This window comes from Myiozetetes cayanensis, unplaced genomic scaffold (genome assembly GCF_022539395.1).
Source record: "Myiozetetes cayanensis isolate MyiCay16 unplaced genomic scaffold, myiCay2020 scf28, whole genome shotgun sequence".
Taxonomy (NCBI): domain Eukaryota; kingdom Metazoa; phylum Chordata; class Aves; order Passeriformes; family Tyrannidae; genus Myiozetetes; species Myiozetetes cayanensis.
In genome coordinates, this window is record NW_026087499.1 from 6843245 (window position 1) to 6863925 (window position 20681).

The following is a 20681-nucleotide window of genomic DNA, read 5'->3' on the forward strand; positions in this document are numbered from 1 at the left end:
GTGGGGGATGATTTGGGGGTGTGGATGATTTGGGGTTGCAGGTGCTTTGGGGTCTGTGAATGATTTGGGGGGTGTGGATGATCTGGTGGGATGCATGATTTATTTAGGGTGTGGCTGATTTGGGGTTGCAGATGCTTTAGGGGGTGTGGATCATTTTAGGGGGTGGATGCTTTGGGGTTGCAGATGCTTTGGGGGTTGTGGATCATTTGGGGAGTGGCTGATTCGGGGGGTGGGCGCTTTGGGGTTGCAGACGCTTTGGGGGGGATGATTAGGGGGTGATTTGGGATTGCAGACACTTTGGAAGGGGATGATTTGCGGGCGGAGTGATGTGGGGTTGCAGATGCTTTGGGATTGCAGCCGCTTTGGGGGTGTGGATCATTTGGGGGCGGATGATTCGGGGGTGGGCGCTTTGGGGTCGCAGACGCTGCGGGCAGGGGGATGATTAGGGGGGTGATTTGGCATTGCACATGCTTTGGGATTGCAGACGTTTTGGGGGGGGATGATTTGCGGGGGGGAGCAATGTGGGTCTTCAGACGCTTTGGGGTTGCAGACGCTTTGGGGTTTCAGACGCTTTGGGGTTGCAGACGCTTTGGGGTTGCAGACGCTTTGGGGGAGGCAGGACTACAAGTCCCGCCGTTCCCGCCGCTCCAGGCCCGCCCTTTCCGCCTTGGCCGGGGCCGCGCCATGAGCTCAGGTCAGGGGGCTCGGGGGAAAGGGGGCCCGGGACCCCGGCCGGGCCGGGTCCCCCCGCCGCAGTTCTGGGGGCCCGGGGTCGCTGCAGGCGCGGGGGGAGTGGGGGATGTGCGGGGGGAAGGGGGCACAGCGGGGCTTCCCATCGGTTCGCTTTTTTATTCTGCTGTAATTTGCTTTGTATTTTGCTTTATTCGGGGTTTATTTCCCTGTAATTTGCTTTCTGGTTTGCCTTTTTTTTTTTTTTTTTTAAATTTTGCTATATTTTGCTTTTTTTATTTTGCTTTATTTTTGGCCTCATTTTTTTTTGCTTTTTCACCTTGTTTTGCTTTATTTCGCTTTATTTTTCCCTTTATTTAGCTTTATTATTTTCCTTTATTTTCCTTTATTATTTGCTTTACTTCCCTTTTTTATTTTACTTTATTTTACTTTATTATTTGCTTTATTTCCCTTTTTTGTTTCCCTTTATTTTCCTTTATTTTGTTTTATTATTTTGCTTTATTTTGCATTATTATTTTCTTTATTATTTCCCTTTATTTTACTTTATTATTTTCCTTTATTTTACTTTTTATTTTACTTTATTTTGGTGGTCTTATTTTACTTTCTCTCTTTTTTATTTTGCTTTATTTCCCTTTAGTATTTTCCCCCATTCCGCTTTATTTTTTATTTTGCTTTATTTTTGGCCTCTTATTTTGTTTTCTGTCTTTTGTATTTTGCTATATCTTGCTTTATTTCACTTGATTATTTTCCTTTGTTTTGCTTTTTATTTTCCTTTTCCTTTATTTTGCTTTTATATTTTGCCTTATTTTGAGGGGTTTATTTTCTTTTTACCCTTTTATTTTGCTTTCCTTCACTTTATTGTTTTGCTTCTTCCTTTTATATTTTGCTTTATTTTCCCTTATTTTTATTTAGCTTTTAAATTTTGCTTTATTTTACCTTATTTTCTTAATCTTGCTTTTTTTATTTTGTTTTATTTGGGAGGTTTAATTTTGCTTTACCAGTTTCTTATTTTACTTTATTTTGCTTTACTTGGCTTTTTTATTTTGCTTTAATTTACTTTTCTTTTTATTTTGTGCTGCTTTATTTTGCTTTATTTCCCTTTATTTTGCTATTTTATTTTGCTTCATTTTTGGTTTTATTTTGCTGCTTTTTTTTCCTTTTGAGTCTCTTACTTTGCTATTTTGCTTTTTTATTTTGCTTTGTTTCCTTTATTTCACTTCATTTTTCTGCTTTATTTTCTTGCCTCATTTGGCTTTTTAATTCCCCTTTATTTTCCTGTATTTTGTTCTTTTATTTCTCTTTATTCCACTTTATTAGTTTGTTTTTCCTCTTTTTCTCCCACTTCATTTCTCGTTTATTTTGCTTTATTTTGTTAATTTTTCTTTGTTTTATTTCATTTCTCTTTATTTCGCTTTTTCATTTTTCTCCCTTTGCCTTTTTTTACTTATTTCACATTTTTCTTTTCCTTTTTTCTTTCCTTATTTCCCTTTTCCTTCTCTTTTCCCTGCTGTGCCCTCTCTTCCCTCCCATGGGATTTGCGGGTGGGGCCCTGGGTGTTCGGATCCGGGTGGTGCCAGAGCTGATGGGAATCACATCCCAGATCCCCCCCTGAGTGGGCTCCGGGTCTGGAAGAGGCTCCCATGACACCACAACTTAACCAGGGACAACTTCTTGGCTTTGCGTCCCGTCGGAATTCCGGCCCGTGGGACACAGCAATCAGTCCGTGGGGGAACAAATCCCAGGCTTTGGGATGCTCCAAGACCTCCCAATCCCTGCAGCCCACCGGGAGCTGCTTCCCTGCCAGCAGGTTGCTCCAGCCTGGATTTTGGGAATGCTCTGGGCCCATCCTGGAGCATCCCTGGCGGGGTCTCCCATCGGCACCACAGAGGCCAGGCTGGATTTTGAGGAAGGACCTCGTTGTCTTCCTGAGCAATCCCAGGGGTTTTGGCATGGACAAAGAATGGAACGGGGATGCTGGGTAGGAAAAAGGCATCCAGGCATTTGGAAGAGGATGGGAAGCCCTCGGAGGCTCCGTGCCTTGTCAGCGATCCTCGTTCCCGGGAATGCAGAACCGGCTCAGCCTGTGCTGGGAAACCTTTGCCCGCTTCCCTTGGAACCGGCCCCGCTGGCACACGGAAGGGTCTCCAGGGCTGAAGGAGGAAGAGCCCTGGGCAGGAAGGGGGGGTGACGTCTGTCCCTGTCCCCACCATCTCACCCACGTCCCTCAGATCCCGCTTCTCCATCTCCTCCTCTGGATCTGCAGCAAAGCCACCCTGAGGGGTTTGAACTTCCCCCCTTTTGCCCCCTCTCCCGGGGGATGGAGGAGCCTGTTTTTAACCCGTTTGGGGGAAAGGCTGGATTTGGGTCTGAACCCCTTCCCTCCCCCCTCTGCCAGCAGTTGCCCAAGCAGGATGTTCCGGCAGGTGCTTCCTCCGGCTCGGCAGGTGGTTTTGGCAGCCGGAGAGTTCTTGCAAAACCGGGTTCCAGGAAGGTCAGGGCAGGGGAGGATCCTGCCGTGCTGGAAGGGTTGGAAGGGTCAGATCACTGGGGCCTCAGCACATGGAGAAGCAAACGCTGCCACCTTCTCGTCCCAGATGATCCTTCCCTACAAACCCAAAGCAGTCTGAGGTGGACATGGCTGCTGCTTCCAAGGAATTTACTCCCTGGCCCATCTCAAGGGTTTAGTGCCCCAGCATTTCCAGTCTGGATCCTGATCTCTGTGACCCCCTTGGATGGAGCTTATCTCACCTTTGGTGTATCCCAGCCTGGGGCGGTTTTCCTGGCTCTGCTCCGTGGCAGGAGGAGCCGGTGGGCTGGGCAGACACGTCTGCTCTGGTGTGTCCCGCTGTGGATGGCTCCGAGTTGTTGGCTTGGAGGAGTTTATGTTGGCTCAGTGGAAAGGGCAGGAGAATCACTGACCTCTCATCCCAGTTCCTCCCAGAGCTGCTCAGGAAAATTGTCTGGAGTCCAATCTCGCCCTTCCTGACCCAAACTCTGTTTTCCCACCTCATCCCTCCTTCCTTGCTTTGGCCTCATCCCGATTTTCCGTGTCCCCATCTCCAGGGGCACAGGTTGACCTTGCCCAGCCCATCCCAACAGCCAGACCCCACTCTGGAGCAGAGACTTCCATGGGGGGATCTTCCTCAACTTGTGTGCAACCTCCTGGATGGATGGATGGATGGATAGATGGATGGATGGATGAATGGAGATGGATGGAGGGATGGATGGATGGGAGATGATGGAGGGGTGGATGGTTGGGTGGATGGTGCTGCCCAGAAAGTCCTGACCATCTGTGGGGAACCGTGGGAGCAGAGGGAGACCTCAAAGCCCCCTTGGGATTTGTTGCTTCCAGAAAGGGGCTTGGGAGCTGGGGGACAAGGTCCATGGGATCAGCATCTGCCTGTTTTCCATGTGCACGTCTATCTGGGGCCAAATCCCGGGACAAGGACTGGCACTGGCATTCCCAGCCGCTTCCCAGCCAGGCTGGGGCTGCTCCAGAGGGGATTCCCAGCTACAAGGCCCGTGGGTTCCAGTGGGCTCCAGGTTCCAGCTCCACATTCCGGAGTCAGAGTGTTCATCCTCCCTGCCAGGCCATGTGGGCAATGTGGGAGCATCCCGACCATCTTCATCCCACATTTTCCCCATCCCCTGCCTGCAGGAACACGTGGTGAAGGTGCAGGACAGAGCATGGACTCGGAGCCAGGCAGCTGGGAGGATTCCCAGTGGGATTTTTGTGCAAATCCAGCGTCAGTGCCGATCCTCGGCTCCCCTTTTCCCTGGACAAGCCGGGCTGGTGCATCTCTGACCTTCCCGAGGATCTCCAGCCTCTCCTGGCCGTTATCCCGCTCCGGATCCCCCTTTCCCAGCAGAGAGGGAGGCCGATCTCTGCCGGGGCTGCGGGAGAAGCCCCTGGAGCGGTCGCGGGCCCGTCCCGCTGTCCCGGCTCCTGTTTGCCCACCAGGTGTGGCCGCGATTCCAGGCGCTCGCGCAGCTCCCGCCCCTCCGGAGGCTTCCCGGCCACGTGGGCAGGTGATGCCGACCCTATGGATCCCAGATGCCAGCCCGGGCGGGAGCAGCTCCGCTGGGATGAGCCCTCGGAGCGCGCCGAGGCTCGGGAAGCAGCCGGGATGGGAGCGGGAGGTGAGAAATCCACGGGAGCGGGGCCGGCCGAGCTCTGCTCCTCCGGGAGATTCCCTGCTTTGAGGATCCGAGGAAGCCGGAATGATTCTGCTGCTGCTCCAGGAGAGGGATGGGCCGGGCTTCCCGCTTCCCATCCTGCCCCGGGAATGCGCGGGTAGCGAATTGGGTTGTTTTCGGCTTGTTTGGATACTTTTCCCCTCGGGAAAAGCCTTTGGCGAGGCCCCCCCTCGCCCTGTCCTTTGTCCTGCCCTTGGGAAGGGCGGCTCCGGCTCCTCCTGGCCCGCTCCCGCCTTCCTTAAACCTGGAATGCGGCAGGGGGATCCCTCCGTCGGTTTTTTGGCTCCCGGGAGAGCTTTTGGTTTCCCTCGGGCTCATCCCCCAGTTCCTCATCCCAAAACTTCTCCCTTGGAGCGGCCCCTGCTGCGATTCGGGAGCTGGTGAGACGGACCCGGGTGATCCTCAAAACCGGGGAATGCTCTGAATGAATTGCTTCTGGCACCTGCCGACGAGCTCTGGGATCAGACAGGGAGCGGCAGGAATCCCGCCGGAGTGGCTTTTCCAGCAGGGAACGGATGTCCGGGCTCCCCCCCGGCGCAGAAATGGTTAAGCCGGGCTCAGTGCGCTCCTGAAACCCAGACCCGGCCCGGGCAGGGAATTCCCGGCGCCTTCAAAGAGTGGGAACAAACTCCCGGCTTGGTGTTTGTGCCACGTGTTATCATCCCGCGGCTGCTTTAAGATCCTGGAGTTGGGAATGCCGTGATTTGTGCTCAGGTGTGGGTTTAGAGGATGAGCAAACATCCTGGAGTTGGGAATGTCATGATTTGGAATCAGGTGTGGATTGGATCCTGGAGTTGGGAATGCCACGATTTGGAATCAGGTGTGGATTTAGGGGATAACCAGAGATCCCGGAGCTGGGAATGCCAGGGTTTGTAATGCATCGCGGATTTAGGCGGTTAACAAAGATCCTGGAGTTGGGAATGTCATGACTTGTAATCCAGCGTGGATTTAGGGAGTAAACAGAGATCCTGGAGTTGGGAATGCCAGGACTTGTCATCTGATGTGGATTTAGAGGATAAGCAGGTTCAGCTTCACGTCCCAGAGGGTGAGGGTTGAAATTCCGCCTGGGATGGCCGCGGGGGTGCCCGGCAGGAAGCGGAGGTGCCGAGCGCTGGGCACTGGCGGATTTTGTGGCGCAGGGAGCAGAGGAGCGTGAAAAGCGGCTTGGAAAGCTCGGCCTGGCCGCGTCCCAGCCCCGCTCCCGAAAGCCGCTGGGATCCCGCCAGGTTCCCTCCCGGGGCTCCTTCCCGTGACCGTCACGTGCGGCCGGAGGGTGCCGGGGGCAGCGCGGGGTGTCCCTTTCCCGCAGCATCCCGGGCTGCGTGTCCGGGAGCCGCCAGGTCCAGCCGCCTTTGGGATGAGCCAGGGATGGCATCTCAGGAATAACCCCGGGATCACCTCCCCTTATCCATTTTCCCTATTTTGAGGGTGATTTGCACACAGCAGGCTGCTTGGGAGCCGGTGACCAGGCTGGATCCCCTCTCGTTAACCCTTTTCCCTGTTTTTCTGGGATTTGCAGACACCAGCAGGCTGCTGGGGAGCCAACGGCCGGGCTACGGGACGCTGCAGCCGGATCCATCCCACATGGTAGGTCTGGGGGATTCTCCAGGGGAAGGAAGGCTCGGGATGGCACAAAACCCCTGTGCTTTCCACAACACCAGCACCAGGCGGTGGTTTTCCACCCTCAGAGGTGTTGGATGTCACCTGCCTGGGGTTAAATCCCGCTGGGAAGCTCGAGGATTTTATCAATTTGGGGTTTAATGGCTGATAATGTTAATTTGAGTTGATTTTCTGAGCCAGGACCTGTCTGGATTTGGGGTTTAATGCCTGACAGTGTTAATCTGAGCTGCTGTCGTGGCCAGGCAGGCCCAGGTGGGCACTCTCTTGCAGGAGGTGTCGGGGTACCAGAGCCGCCCGTGGCGGGTGCTGCTGTGCCACGTGGGCTCCGTGCTCACCGCGGGGCTGCTCCTGCTCCTGTTCCACTGGAAGCCCAGCCTGGAAGTGCAGGCCAAGTGCAAACCCTGTGCCCTGGGCCAGGCCGACTGGGTCATCATCAGGGTGAGTCCTGCGGGTCCCAGCTCTGCTCCTTCCAACCTTCTCTGTGCTGGGATCCCATGGATCTGGGCTTGGGCTCCCAGCAGGGTCCTGGGAATGGTCCTTGCTGCTGGTCACCCTCTCCGTGTCTGGCATCTCCTTCCATCAGGGGACCCCAGCTTCCATCAGGGTGCCCCAGCACCAAGTTGTTCCAGGAATTTTTATTAGCAAATTATTATCATCATGATCGTATTTTCATCATTATACATAAAAATATTCTCATCATGTTGCCATTATATTTTATATTGCTGTCAGTATTAGTAATACATAAATATATGTTATGTAGCATATTTATTATATAATATCATTGTTTGATTATTACTAATAACGATACTATCCTGTTAATCCAGGAATAATTCCTAGTCCTTAGTCTGCACTTTCCCCTTCCCTGCCAGCCAACCGGGCCTTGAATCTCCCTTCACTATCCCCAGACCCACCCTTCCATCCCCTGGGATGGGTGGCCAGGGCCTCCCTGCCTTCCCTGTGGGCTGAGCAGGGATGTCCCGGTGTCCCTTCCCACCCGTGCCTGTGTTCCAGGACCACTTTGGGCAGTGCTTCACCACGCGGGTGCTGCTGGAGCCGCTGGGCGAGGCCAGGTGAGCGGGGCTGGCCCTGCCACGGGCTCAGGGGGCTCTGGGGGAGGGGCTGGCTGGGCAGGGCTGAGCCTCAGTCCCCCTGGCCAGCCTGGAGCAGCACCCCGGGGCGCGGCCGGAGGACCGGAGGAGCAGCATCGCCATCGGAGTGTCGGAGGAGGAGGAGAGCAGGGACACCATCCGGCTCCACCAGAAGGAGGAGGTGATGCCTGGGACCTTCCCACACCGCCAGGAACCCTCTCCCTTCCCGTGGGCCACCCTAAAGCCCCACCAACACCTTCTCTTTTCCGTCCCTGCGGGCTCAGAAGAACATCCTGAGGTATTACCTGTTCCAGGGAATGCGCTACGTGTGGCTGGAGCGGCGGCAGCTCTTCTGCAAAGTCAGGTATTCCCGGGCCCTGCCCCTCTCCATCCCTGCCCTGGTTCCCTCAGCCCCCTCAGAGTCCTCCTGGACTCCCTGGAAGCCCCAGCCCTGCTCTGGATTGTCCCTCCTGGAGCCCGTGCCGTGGCGGGTCCGTGCCCCGGGCTGTGGGTGCCTCTCCGGCCACAGGGAACCAGACGGAGCAGTTTGGCAGCTCCGGACGCTCCCGGCGCTCCGAACTGAGCCCCTTTTGTTGGCTTTCCTTGGCACTCACCAGCTGCTGTAGAGGCCAAGGAACACAGCACTCTCCTTTTTCCCAAGGGGGTTTTTAATGTTCCCAGGGACCTGGACATGCTGTTTGTTCCACTGTTCCCGCTGATTTTGACTCCGTCTCTCCGTTTTTCCTTCCCAGCGTCTTGGATGAGGGTTGGACCTGCGCAGATCTCCACCTCTCCCAGCCTGGGCTGGACCAGCAAGACCACACCACTAGGTAGGGATCCCTGTGGGATGCACAGGGAGCACACAAGGCTCTTCCAGGAGTAGAAGATCCCGGAGCCTGGGTTTGCCTTGTGTCAAAACCCCGGCCAAGCAGGTGGGATTGAATTCCTGGGCTTGGCTTCTCTGCCTAACCAGGCTCCCACGGAGGTGTGGGCAGCACCCTCGGAGTGGGAATGCTGCTTCTCCCAAGGGCAGATTTCCTTCCCTCTCCTTTTCTCTTCCCAGGAGGAAGATCTACGGCCCAAACCTCATCGAGGTGCCTGTCAAGTCCTACGCGAGGCTGCTGGTGGAGGAGGTGGGTGGGTGTCCATGGGCTGAGCTTCCCAGGAGTGGGCTTTCCCAGGGCAGATCATTCCTTGTTCCATGTCCCTCACTCCAAGTGATTTGTGGGCCCTTGGGAAGGGAGGAGAGGACTTTGGGAGAAGGCAGAGCTAGTACAGCCCTGGAGGGAACCCGTCCTGGCTGGGACAGGAGCACCCCCAGGTAGCTGTGGAGATGGCTGGGCATCCTCAGGAGCACCATCCATGAGGAAAACTGGGGAGAAGGGAGGGTTTATGGGACATCAGCTGGTTTATCCCCAAGGAAGGGCCAGCTTCTCCACGTGAGCTGTTGTCCCTCAAGGAGCCTGGAGGTCTCATGATGGGCTGGAAGAAGCTCTCCCAACCTCCCAGGAGGGAGGAAGGTCTCTCCTCCTCAAAAGGAGCCTGGAGGTCTTCTGATATCTGGAGAAAGTTCTCCCACCTCCCAGGAACCTGGAGGTCTCACAGAGGGCTGGAAGAAGTTCTCCCCATTTCCCAAAGCTTCTCTTTCCCTTGTTCCAGGTGCTCAATCCCTTCTACATCTTCCAAGTGTTCAGCATCGTGCTGTGGGTGTGTGATGCCTATTACTACTATGCTGCCTGCATCTTCCTCATCTCCACCATCTCCTTGGGCTTGTCCCTCTACGAGACCAGGAAGGTTGGTGGGATCAGCACCTCTCTGAAACAGCCCATTTTTCCTGCCCTTTGCCCTCTGTGCTGGTGTTGAGCTGCCCCTGAGCCCAGCTGGGTGAGGACAACCCACAGTCCAGCGGTGGGATGGCTCTCCTTGTCCTTCATCCCTGATCCCAAGCCTTTGAGACCAGACCCGGGGATGCTTTGCTGTGTTTTTAGGATGGTTTTACCTTCTCCCTCCCTCCCTCCCTCTCTGCCAGCAAAGCAGCACGTTGCAGGCCATGGCCAGGATGTCGGTGGGTGTCCGAGTGCGCCGGCCCAGCGGAGGTGAGGGCAGAGTTCCAGCCTGGAACTTCTTGGGATGGCCTTGGGATGCCGCGCCTGAGCACGGCCACGCTGTTTTCCAGAGGAGGCAGTGGTGAGCTCAGTGGAGCTGGTGCCAGGGGACTGCATCAGCATTCCCAGGGACGGGATGCTGGTGCCCTGCGACGCCGCGCTGCTGACGGGCGAGTGCATGGTCAATGAGAGCATGCTGACGGGTGAGCGCCTCCATCCCCCTGTTCCTGGGGCATTCCGGGGGACAGGACGAGCCTCGTGTCTCAGCCACCCTCCGACAGCCCCTTCCCGTGCAGGCTGGCCGGATCCTGCTTCCCCAGGGTGACAGAGCCCCATCTTTCCCCAGGGGAGAGCGTGCCGGTGATGAAGACGCCTCTCCCGGCGGCGGCGCAGGCGGCCGGGGCCGTGTATTCCCCGGAGGAGCACCGGAGGCACACCCTGTTCTGCGGGACACACGTCATCCAGGCCAAGTCCTACGTGGGGGGGGAAGTGCTGGCCGTGGTGACCCGCACAGGTGATGGATCAAGGAGGGAAGCTGGGATGGATCCGCACCCTTGGATGGATCCGCGGTGACCCCCTGGCCCCTTCCTGCAGGGTTCTGCACGGCCAAGGGGGATCTCATCAGCTCCATCCTCTACCCCAAACCCGTCAGCTTCAAGTTCTACAAGGATGCCGTGAAGTTCGTGCTGTTCCTCGCCGTCCTGGGTAGGTCTGAGCACGGAGACACCTCTGGGAGCATCCAGACTCCTGGGGAAGGGTTGAACCCCCTCCCTCGGCTTCTCCCGGTAACTCTTCTCCCTCTGGCACAGCTTTAGTCGGCACCTTGTACAGCATCCTCATCCTGGTCAGGAACAAGGTAGGGCAGGGGGAGCTGGAGGATCCCCCGGGATCCACTGGGACCGTCAGGATGTGGGGGATGCCCAGCCCTGTCCTTCCTGCCCCGCCAGGTGCCCGTGGGGCAGATCATCATCCGCGCCCTGGACCTGGTGACCGTCATCGTGCCGCCGGCGCTCCCGGCTGCCATGACCGTGGGCACCATCTATGCCCAGAACAGGCTGAAGAGGCAGGGAATCTTCTGCATCAGCCCCCCCCGCATCAACCTGTGCGGGAAGATCCGCCTGGTTTGCTTCGACAAGGTGAGCGGGGCGGGGTTGGGCTCCCCTTCCCGCTGGAGGGATCTCCGGGACACCGCGGGCTCTCCCCGCAGACGGGAACGCTGACGGAGGAAGGGCTGGACGTGTGGGGGGTGGTGCCCCTGGAGAACAACCAGTTCCTGCCCATCGTGCACGAGCCGCGGTGCCTCCCGGCCGGGCCCCTGCTCTATGCCCTGGCCACCTGCCACAGCCTGGCCCTGCTGCGGGCACAGCTCGTCGGGGACCCCGTGGACCTCAAAATGCTGGAATCCACCGGCTGGGTGAGCCACGGGGTGGGGAGCCAGGGAGGGAGGAGGCAGGAATCCTGCCCTGCCGGGACTGGGGGGAGTTAAGACCCCCCTTGAGGTTGGTGGGGCTTTGCCATCCCAGCACCTGCCTTGGTTGCAGCACCTGGAGACGATGGAGGAGGAGGAGGAGGGTGAGCTCCCTGCCTTCCAGCAGTTTGGGATGAAGGTCTTGGCTGTGGTGAAACCTCCCCCTGAGGAAGAGCAGCCCCGGGACAGGGTAATCCCGTGGAGCAGAGCGGCTCCGGCTCCCAGACCGCTGGGTCTGCAGCCCAAAGGGTGGCTGCTCCTCACAGCCCTGGAGAGGTTCCTCCTGGACAGGTTCCTCCTGGAGAAGTTCCTCCTGGCCCTGACATTCCCTGTCCTCCGCAGAAGCACCAGTCTCCCCTTGGAATCCTCCGGCGTTTCCCTTTCTCCTCCTCCTTCCAGAGGATGAGTGTCCTGGTGAAACTCCCCGGAGAAGCCCCGGCCCACGTCTACGTCAAGGGCGCCCCGGAGATGGTGGCCAGTCTGTGCAGGAAGGACACTGGTGTGTACTGGGAGATGGGGGTTCACCAGTCCCGCTGCTCCAGCGTCTGTATCCCTGCAGGGAGTTATCCTCAGGGATGCCCTGGGGCACTTCCCAGAGGCACAGGGCTCTGGATCAGCTCCAGCCGTGTGCAGGGAAGGAAATAGGAAGACAGAAGCCCGGGAATGGGGCTGGGGGCTGGCTGAGCATCCCGAGCCCATCTCCCCTCAGCTGGTCTAGGAGCTGGGCTTCCTTCAGGAGCTCTTCTGGCCTCGCTTTTCCAGTGCCCCTGGATTTCTCCCAGATGCTCCGACACTACACCACGGATGGGTTCCGGGTCTTGGGTCTGGCTTGCAAAGCCCTGGGCACGGTGGGCACCTTCGAGGAGGCCCTGCAGCTCCCCAGGTTGGTGCCAATTCCCGTTACACCTTGTTTGCTCCAAGCATTCCCAAGGATGTCTTGCTGCCTGCAAGGAATTAGACCCTAATCCACACCAAAGGAATTCCTGGCTGCCTCCCAGATGGATTTGGAGCCATTCAGACCCACTGATCCTCTGTGCCTGGTGTTGATGTTGAAGGGCTCGTTGTGTCCCACCAGGGACTCCGTGGAGAGCAACCTGAGCTTCCTGGGGTTCCTGGTCATGAAGAACGTCCTCAAGCCGGAGTCGGCGCCCATGATCCACCTCCTGAGGAACGCCAACATCCGCCCCGTCATGGTGACAGGTGATCTGGGAGCGGGGACACCGACAGCCCTTGGGCTCGTGCAAGGCCTGAAGGGGTTTCCCACCAGGAACCTGTGGCCTGGAGCAGCTGTGGGGGCACAGCAGGGACTCCTGGACCCGGGGTCGTTGTGTCCCTGCCCTTGGAATGCTCAAAGGGCCGGTGGGCTCAGGGTGTGGAAGGTTTTTGTGTGGAAAAGCTCCTGGGTTGGCTGTCGATCGCCCAACTGTCGATCTCCTGCCAACACCCCCCATTTCAAGGATCAGAGTTGGGGAACAGAGTCAACTCCTGGTGTGCTGCGGCCAGGAAAGCAGGATTTGAATCTGCTTTTCTTTGGAGTGGGGAAAGCACGAGGGTTTGGAGCTGTGCCCCGAAACACAGGGAGGCAGAGGGACCCCCGGGGAGGGGACACGCGGCGGGTTGGAAGCCCCAGAAGCCCAATCCGTGCTCTCCCGGCAGGGGACAACATGCTGACAGCCATGAACGTGGCCCGCAGCTGCCGCATGGTGGAGCCCAAGGAGCGGGTGATCTTCGTCACCGCCTCCCCGCCCGGCCACGACAAACCCGCCGCGCTGCGGTTCCTGCCGGCAGAGCATTCCCAGGGCGAGGAGCAGCCCGAGGTGAGACCCCTGCACACGCCCCCAGTGCCCAGGCACTCACTCCTGCATGGAATTCCAGGGTGAATTCCGCTGGGAGGGACCGGGAAGCTCATCCCGTGTCCCCGAGGGAAGGGACACCTTCCACTGGCCCAAGTGGCTCCAACCTGGCTTTGGACACTTCCAGGGATGGGGCAGCCACAGCTGCTCTGGGCAGCCTGTGCCAGGGCCTGCCCACCCTCACAGCCAGGAATTCCTTCCTTATTTCTAAGAAATGGAGTCTCTCCCCCAGTCACGGGAATCCCAGAATCCCAGCATGATTTGGGTTGGAAGGGACCTCAAAGCTCATCCCATTCCACCCCCTGCCATGGACAGGGACACCTTCCACTAGCCCAGGTCGCTCCAAGTCCCATCCAGCCTGGCCTTGGGCAATTCCAGGGATGGGGAGTGGTTTTCCAGCATCATCATCCTTAGAGGGAATTAAGGGAGTGATCCTGGCCCTCATTAAATGCCTCCCTGAGGAGAAGTTGAGCTGCTCTTGTCTCTTCCTGGGAGCACATCAGGCTGGAAAGGATGTTCCAAAAATCCTCCTCGTGGATGCTTCCAGGTCCTTGCCCTGAAGGGCTCAACCAAACAAGCTTTTTATCCCAAATATCACCATTTATGTGCCTGGAAATATGACCTGTCTTCCCTGGGAGCAGGTCAGGCTGGAGCTGGGGCTCCAAACCCGCTCCTCATGGATGATGCTGGGTCCTGCTCCAGGCTTGGCACCAAGAGCTCCATCAAACAAGCTTTTTATCCAAAACACCCCCTTTTATATCCCTGAAACTGAGCTTGAAGGGCAGCTGCTCTCCCTCCTGCCCTGGGGAGGTTGCTCAGCCCATTATCCCGGGGCTCTGCAGGGACTGGAAGGAGAACAAGGAGCTCTTTTCCCTTGGCAGGGCCTGGAGCAGCGGGATGGCTCCTCCCCCCCTCCCCAGCCCTGCCACTTTGCCCTCAATGGGAAATCCTTCCAGGTGGTTTGTGAGCACTTTGCTGACCTGCTGCCCAAGGTGAGCCTGGGGGGAACCCTCTGGTGGGGTGGGGAACCCTCTGGAGGAGTTGGGAACCCACCAGTGGGGTTTGGGAATGCTCTGGGGAGGTTGGGAGACCCTCCATGGGGTTTGGGGAACCCTCTGGTGGGGCTTGGGGATGCTCCCAGCGAGGTTGGGGTGCCCTGGGATGAGAATGGGGAGTCTTCCATTGAGGCTGGGGAACTCTTTGTGGGGACTGGGGAACCTTCTGCCAGGGTTGGGGAACCCCCCCGGTGAGGTTGGGGACCCTCCAGTGGGCTTGGGGGATCCTTTGGGAATGTTGAGGAGTCCTTCAGCAAGGTTGGGGAACCCTCTCGTGAGGTTGGGGATCCTTCTGGTGAGGTTGGGGACCCTCCAGTGGGCTTGAGGGAGTCTCCAGCAAGATTGGTGGGGTTGGGAGTCCTCTGGTGAGGTTGGGGGATCCTCCAGCAAGGTTGGAGTGTTGTCCATCAAGGTTGGGGGATCCTTTGGTGGGGTTGGGAGTGCTCTGCTGAGGTGGGGAACCCTCTGGCAAAGTAGGGGGATCCTCTGGTGAGGTTGAGGGACCCTCCAACAAGGAAATTGTGTTGGAGTTTGTAATCCCCCAACAAGGTTGGGAACCCTCAAGTTGGGGTTGGGAAACTCTCCAGTGGGGTTGGGGACCCTCCACTGAGGTTGACCTCCCTGGGCTTTCCCACTGTGTCCTCACAGCTCCAAAACAAAATTCCCAGAGGGTGTTTTTTGAGGTCGGTGTGACATTCCCTGAGCTCCCCCTGGGCACAGGGATGGGGGTGTGACATTCCCAGAGCTCCCCCTGGGCACAGGGCCGGGGTGCTCCGGGATGGACACGGAGTGTCCCGTCCTTGGCAGATCCTGGTCCGAGCCACGGTGTTTGCACGCATGTTGCCCGAGCAGAAGACCCAACTGGTGTGCAGCCTGCAGGAGCTCAAGTGAGGCCTGGAGGGGTGGGGGGGCAGGGGGTCAGCCATGGAATTATGGGATGGGTTGGGCTGGGAGCTCATCCAGTCCCGTGGGCAGGGGCACCTTCCGCTATCCCGGCTGGCTCCAAGCCCCGTCCAGCCCGGCCTGGAGCACTCCCAGGGCTGGAGTGGCTTTCCTGGGCAGCTCCAGGCATTCCCTCGCCGTGCTGATGAGGTGGGGTGGGTTCCTTGTGTGCAGCTACTGCGTGGGGATGTGTGGGGACGGGGCCAACGACTGTGGGGCGCTGCGGGCGGCCGACGTGGGCATCTCGCTGTCCGAGGCCGAGGCGTCGGTGGCTTCGCCCTTCACCTCCCGCCTGGCCAACATCGAGTGTGTGCCCAGGCTTGTCCGGTGAGCTGGGGGGGAACAGCCACGGAACGGCTCCTGTGGGCCCGGCTGGAATGATCTGGGGGAGGGGGGGGCTGGTGGGGGGTGAGGGGACACCGAGCTCTGCTCCCTGGGGACAGGGAATGGCCTGGAGATGGGGCAGGGCAGGGTCAGGTTGGGTGTCAGCACCTCTGCCCCACATGTACGTGGTGAAGGACCTTGTCCCGATGAGTGTGGGCTGGGGACCATGGATGGCAGCATTCCAGGCAGGTTGGGGTGGGAAGGATGGCCCTGGGAGGTGCCAGCCGAGATCAGGTCTCACATTTCACGTGTTCCTCATGCTGCTGGTTTTTGGGTGGGTCTGCAGTGACTAAATGTGTCCTCACTGGGAGGAATGTGGCAGGTTGAGGTCGGAAATGCCACCTTTTGTTGGAGTGGGGCAGGGGTTGGATCTCTGCTGCATAAATTTGGTCTGGTGTGACAGGAGGCTCTGCCAGGGGAGTATTAGGTGGGATCTCAGGAAGGATTCTTCCCCCAGAGGGTGGTTGGCACTGAACAGGCTCCCCAGGGCAGTGTCACAGCCCCAAGGCTGCCAGAGCTCCAGGAGGGTTTGGACAATGCTCTGAGGGACAGGGAGGGATTGTTGGGGTGTCTGGGCAGGGCCAGGGGTTGGATCTATGATCCTTGGGGGTCCCTTCCAGCTCAGGGTGTTCTTTGTGAATCTCCCCCTGCAGGGAGGGCAGGTGCTCGCTGGTCACCTCCTTTGGTGTCTTCAAGTACATGGCCCTGTACAGCCTGGTGCAGTTCGTGTCCGTGCTGCTGCTCTACACGGTGAGTCCCAAAGCCCTGCCCTTCCCCATCACCTCCTCCCTGCTGCCTTTCAACCTGCCCCTGCTCAAGGCCCTTCTCCTCCCCAGATCAACACCAACCTGAGCGACTTCCAGTTCCTGTTCTTCGACCTGGTCATCACCACCACGGTGGCCGTGCTGATGGGCCGCACGGGGCCCTCCCAGGAGCTGGGCGTGGAGCGTCCCCAGGGTGCCCTCATCAGCGTGCTGGTGCTGGGCAGCCTCCTGCTGCAGACAGCCCTGCTCATCACCGTGCAGGTCCTCAGCTACTTCATCACCGTCTCACAGAGCTGGTGAGGCTCAGAGCCCTCGCTCGTGGGGCTGGTGAGGTTGGACGCGCGGCTTTAGGGGCGTTGAGTCCACCCCTGCTCACCATGAAACCGTGTCCCCAGGTGCCACATCCACGCGATCCTGGAGCCCTTCCAGGAGTGGGGACTCCACCACCACCCTGGGCAGCCCCTCCCAAAGCTTTACAGCCCCTTCTGGGAAGGGGTTTTTCCTGATTTCCAACCTAAACCTTCCTTTCCTTAGGAGTGGGAATGATGTGGAGGAGCTGTGGTGCTTCTCCACCATCACCACATTCACTACTAACCCAGGTGCCACATCCTGATGTTTTCTGAATGCTTCCAGTGGTGGTGACTCCACCAGTGCCCTGGACAGCCTGTGCCAGTGCTGTAGAGCCCTTTCTGTAAAGGAATTTTTCCTGATATGCTGTGGCTCCATATGGGTTTAGCGACGGGAATGGCACAGAGGTTGTGATGGAGTCCAGGTGCTTGTCCTGGCTTTGGGATCCAGGATTCATCCAGCTGCCTGGCAGCAGGCATGGAATCACAGAATGTCCTGAGCTGGAAGGGCTCCCCAGGATCACTAGTCCAGCTCCTAACCCTGCCCAGACACCCCAACAATCCCACCCTGTCCCTCAGAGCGTTGTCCAAACCCTCCTGGAGCTCTGACACTGCCCTGGGGAGCCTGTTCAGTGCCAACCCCCCTCTGGGGGAAAACCTTCTCTGAGATCTCACCTGACCCTCCCTGGCACAGCTCCAGCCCTTCCCTGGGTCCTGTCACCAGAGAGAGGAGCTCAGTGCCAGCCCCTCCTCTGCCCCTCACAAGGCAGTTGTTTTACCGTGATGGAGAATATGGAAAACCACGGGAAACCTCTTCCCAGCTGACCCTCTCCTGTCTCCCCTGTGGCTCAGGTACATCCCCCTCAACAGCACGGTGACAGCCCCCCAGAACCTGCCCAACTACGAGAACACCGTCCTGTTCTGCGTCACGGGCTTCCAGTACCTCATCCTGGCCGTGGCCATGTCCAAGGGATACCCCTTCCGGGAGCCTCTCTACACCAACGGTGAGGAGGGTGCCACGTGGGCACAGCTACCCCCCAGCCCTCCCCTCCTCCTCCTCCTCTTCCTCCCCCTCCTCACCCTCTCCCCTCTCGCCCTCAGTGCTCTTCCTGCTCGTCCTCATCCTGCTGTTTGGCCTCATGATCTGGTTGACCCTCTACCCGCTGGGCTTCCCCAAAACCCTCCTGAAGCTCCAGGGCATCGAGGACTTGAACTTCAAGCTGCTGCTGCTGGGAATCGCCGCCCTCAACTTCTTCGCCGCCTTCGTGCTGGAGGTGGGTCCGGGAGGGGCGTGTGGGACCCCCTGGGTCTGTCCCAGGGTGGGCTCGGGGCTGACCTCGCCGTCAGCTCCACCCTCTCCCGAGAAACCCCCTCTCCAAGGCTGTTTTCCCGCCCGTGTGTGCTGCAGACCGCCCTGGATCACGGCCTGCTCAGCTGCTTCCGCCGCTTCCGCCGCAGAAAAGCCTCCAAGAAGCTCTTCAAGAGGCTGGAGAAGGAGCTGAGCCAGCAGCAGCCGGGCTGGCCCCCCCTCCACGAGCCCCTCTTTGCCACTCCCAGGATGTCCATGGCCCTGAGATAGCGGGCACGGGGCCCCCCTGCCGCCAGCCCTTGGACAGCGGCCTGGATTTATCCCGGGAAAAGGAGGGATGCGGCGGGCGGGAGCCCACAGGACACCCTCGGCACTGGATCCATGGGCATGGTGATCCCACGAGGAGCAGGTGGTGGAGGAGAAAGTGGGGGGAGAGATCCAGAGGAAGAGGAGGAAGCGGTGTGGCTCTTCCTCCGGGGGTTGTCCCGCTCCTGCGCTGGGTGCCGGTGCCGCTCCACAGCGGAATTCCACCTCCCTCCTCCTCTCCAAACCGAGCTCAGTGACCTCTTTCCAGCTGGAATTTCCTAGAAAATAATAATTATGGCTGGAAAACCCCAGGTGGCCTGGCCAAGGCTCCGAAACCTCACTCCGAGGAAACTCCGGCGGATGGCGATGCCGCGTCCCAAAAATGGAAGAGGGTCCCTGATCTTCTCCCAGCGAGGGCACCCCCGGCCCTCGTGTCCATGTCACTGTGACTCCCCTCCATGGCCCTCCCTAGATGTGTAGGAAGTTTACAGACCCCATTCCCAGCTTGCCAAGGATGCTGCTCCATCCCACAGGCCCCTTTCCCGCCTGGAATGCTCCCGCAGGGCACTTCTGCTTCCAGCTGGGACCTTTGTAGCATTAAAACACACCCCAGATCTCTTTATTTTTTAACTGCACTCCGATGGCTCGAGGTGTCAAAGCCGTGGGGAGGGTGAAGGTGCCGATCCCAGGGTCTGGATGGTGCCAATTCCAGGTTCTGGACGGCGCCGATCCTGGATTCCGGACGGTGCCGTGGGGGGTGTTGTCTAATAAATTAACACTATTTTCTTGACTGCTTCCTTGTGCTGCTTTGTGGGGATGGATGGGGAGTGGCACAGGGGAGTTTCCATGGAATGTGGGAACAGGGAAGAGGTTTCAGGGTCACCTCATTCCCCAGCCCGGCTGGAAGCTGCTCCGATGCTCGAAAGCAGGGAGTGGAGCCAGGGATGACACCGCTGGGATTCCAGCAGCCCAAACTCAGCTGAGTAGCCTCTTTCCAGCTGGAATTTCCTAGAAAATAACAACCACTGCTGGAAAAGCCCAGGTGGCCTGGCCAGGACTCCCAAAGCTCGCTCCTTCGGCCGAGTGGACGGAGACGCCACATCCCGAGAGGGGAAGAGCCGATCCCCAGGGAGGGGGCTGTGCTGCCTGCAGCCCCTTCCCAGGATTTTCCAGCTGCCTCCCAGCCTGGCTCTCGGCTCAGGGGCTGCTTCTTGAAGGAACTCGTCTCCATGGAAAGTCTCTCCCCCTCGGAGCGCCGGCGGCCTCTCTGCCCTCCGGGAGCTGGGGATTAGGTCAGGAAATGAGGCACAAGCAGAGGTAAGAGGTTTCCTGAAATCCCAGCCAAGGCTGCAGTTATTAAACCAGACTTCTCGAGTTAAAAAAAACCTCCACACCCCCCAAAATCTCGGAGAATTCTGCCCGTTCTTGGCAGTTTTCAAAGCAAAAGCACCCAGGGCTCCTTTACCCCTTGGAATTTCCACGCCGCTCCCACCCCCCGGGGTGTTTTGCTTGGCTGGATTCTGAGGGTGTTCCCGCCCCCGGGGGGGGTTGTAAAGTCCATTTAATTATTAACGGGCAGTTCCTGCCCTTGGATAAAGGTTACCAGGGCTGGGATGAGGATCATGTTGGATTTGGGGGCCGGGAACAGCCGTGTTTGGAGTCATTGGGATGGTTTTATCGGTCCTTCAGCCTGGAAAACCAGGCTCGGGAGGAGCAGGGAGCACCTTTTTAAACCCTGTCTGTTCTGAAAATCCACGTGTTCCTGGTTTTGGGAGCAGTCAGCCCCTCTCCCTGCTGCACAACCCAGCGTGGGCTGCGTGGAATCCTGACCCGCGGATGAAAACCGAGCCTCCTCATCCCCATTCCCATCTCCAGAGCCGTTTTCCCGCCATCCCAGCACCCCCTGTTTGCCCCCCGCTGGTTTTACACCTAAAAATCCGCAGGTTTTCATCCCGCAGCTCCGGGCTCTGTGGCACCTCCAGGCTCGGGGGGGATTTTAGGGATCATCCCAGGCCTTACCGGGATGCCGCCGGTATCCCGTGCCCTCCGGAACGCCGTCAGCAATCCAGGGAAAAGGGGCAGCAGCGCTGGCTCTCAGCCCACCCAGGGGCTGCCCTCCCTCAGCCTTGGGGGGAAAAGGGGAATTTTGGCCTTTTCCCGCCCTCTATCCCGGGATAAAGCTTCAAATCCCCCGGGATCGCAGCATCCTCTGCTCCGGAGGAAGGTGAGGTGCTAACGCCAGTGGATCAGGGGGGTGATGGGGGGCTCAACAGCCCAAATTTTGGGGTGTGTTTGATTTTTTCCAGGAGCTGCCGAGATGATACAACAATTCCCTGCCCTGATCCTTGGATCTGCCCCCCTTCCAGCAGCACAAATCCCAGCCCGACCCGTGCCGGGGCTGCACGGAATCCTCCTCCCTCCTTGCTCTTAAACGGCTTTAAAACTCATCCAACCGAGAAAAAAAAAAACACGAAGAAACAGCAAAACCCCAACCAGCCCGAGCCCTTTGCACGGAGAAGCTCTCACTGACCATCATTTTGAATTATTATCCCG

At 58.2% G+C, this 20681-nt stretch overlaps 1 protein-coding gene across 7 annotated transcripts; it reads left to right on the forward strand.

Moving 5' to 3' along the window:
• The first annotated feature begins 672 nt into the window (after nucleotides 1-672).
• Nucleotides 673-18918, forward strand: ATP13A2 (ATPase cation transporting 13A2). Of its 7 annotated transcripts, none has more exons than XM_050322249.1 (29): nucleotides 673-694; nucleotides 6407-6474; nucleotides 6778-6945; nucleotides 7519-7577; nucleotides 7665-7776; nucleotides 7880-7959; nucleotides 8348-8425; nucleotides 8659-8728; nucleotides 9255-9389; nucleotides 9625-9691; nucleotides 9772-9903; nucleotides 10047-10214; nucleotides 10295-10405; nucleotides 10510-10556; nucleotides 10648-10836; nucleotides 10908-11114; nucleotides 11224-11358; nucleotides 11511-11667; nucleotides 11931-12051; nucleotides 12244-12368; nucleotides 12825-12985; nucleotides 13903-14013; nucleotides 14884-14963; nucleotides 15193-15345; nucleotides 16056-16152; nucleotides 16239-16462; nucleotides 17366-17517; nucleotides 17615-17787; nucleotides 17922-18918. In XM_050322249.1, exons 1-29 carry the CDS (start codon nucleotides 685-687, stop codon nucleotides 18090-18092), a joined length of 3561 nt encoding a protein of 1186 aa, XP_050178206.1. In that variant the 5' UTR covers nucleotides 673-684; the 3' UTR covers nucleotides 18093-18918. The 7 variants fall into 7 exon arrangements, with proteins under 7 accessions (XP_050178206.1, XP_050178209.1, XP_050178202.1 ...); XM_050322252.1 differs by having other exon boundaries at nucleotides 11242-11358; XM_050322245.1 differs by lacking the exon at nucleotides 673-694 and adding an exon at nucleotides 4719-4830.
• The last annotated feature ends 1763 nt before the right edge of the window (nucleotides 18919-20681 follow it).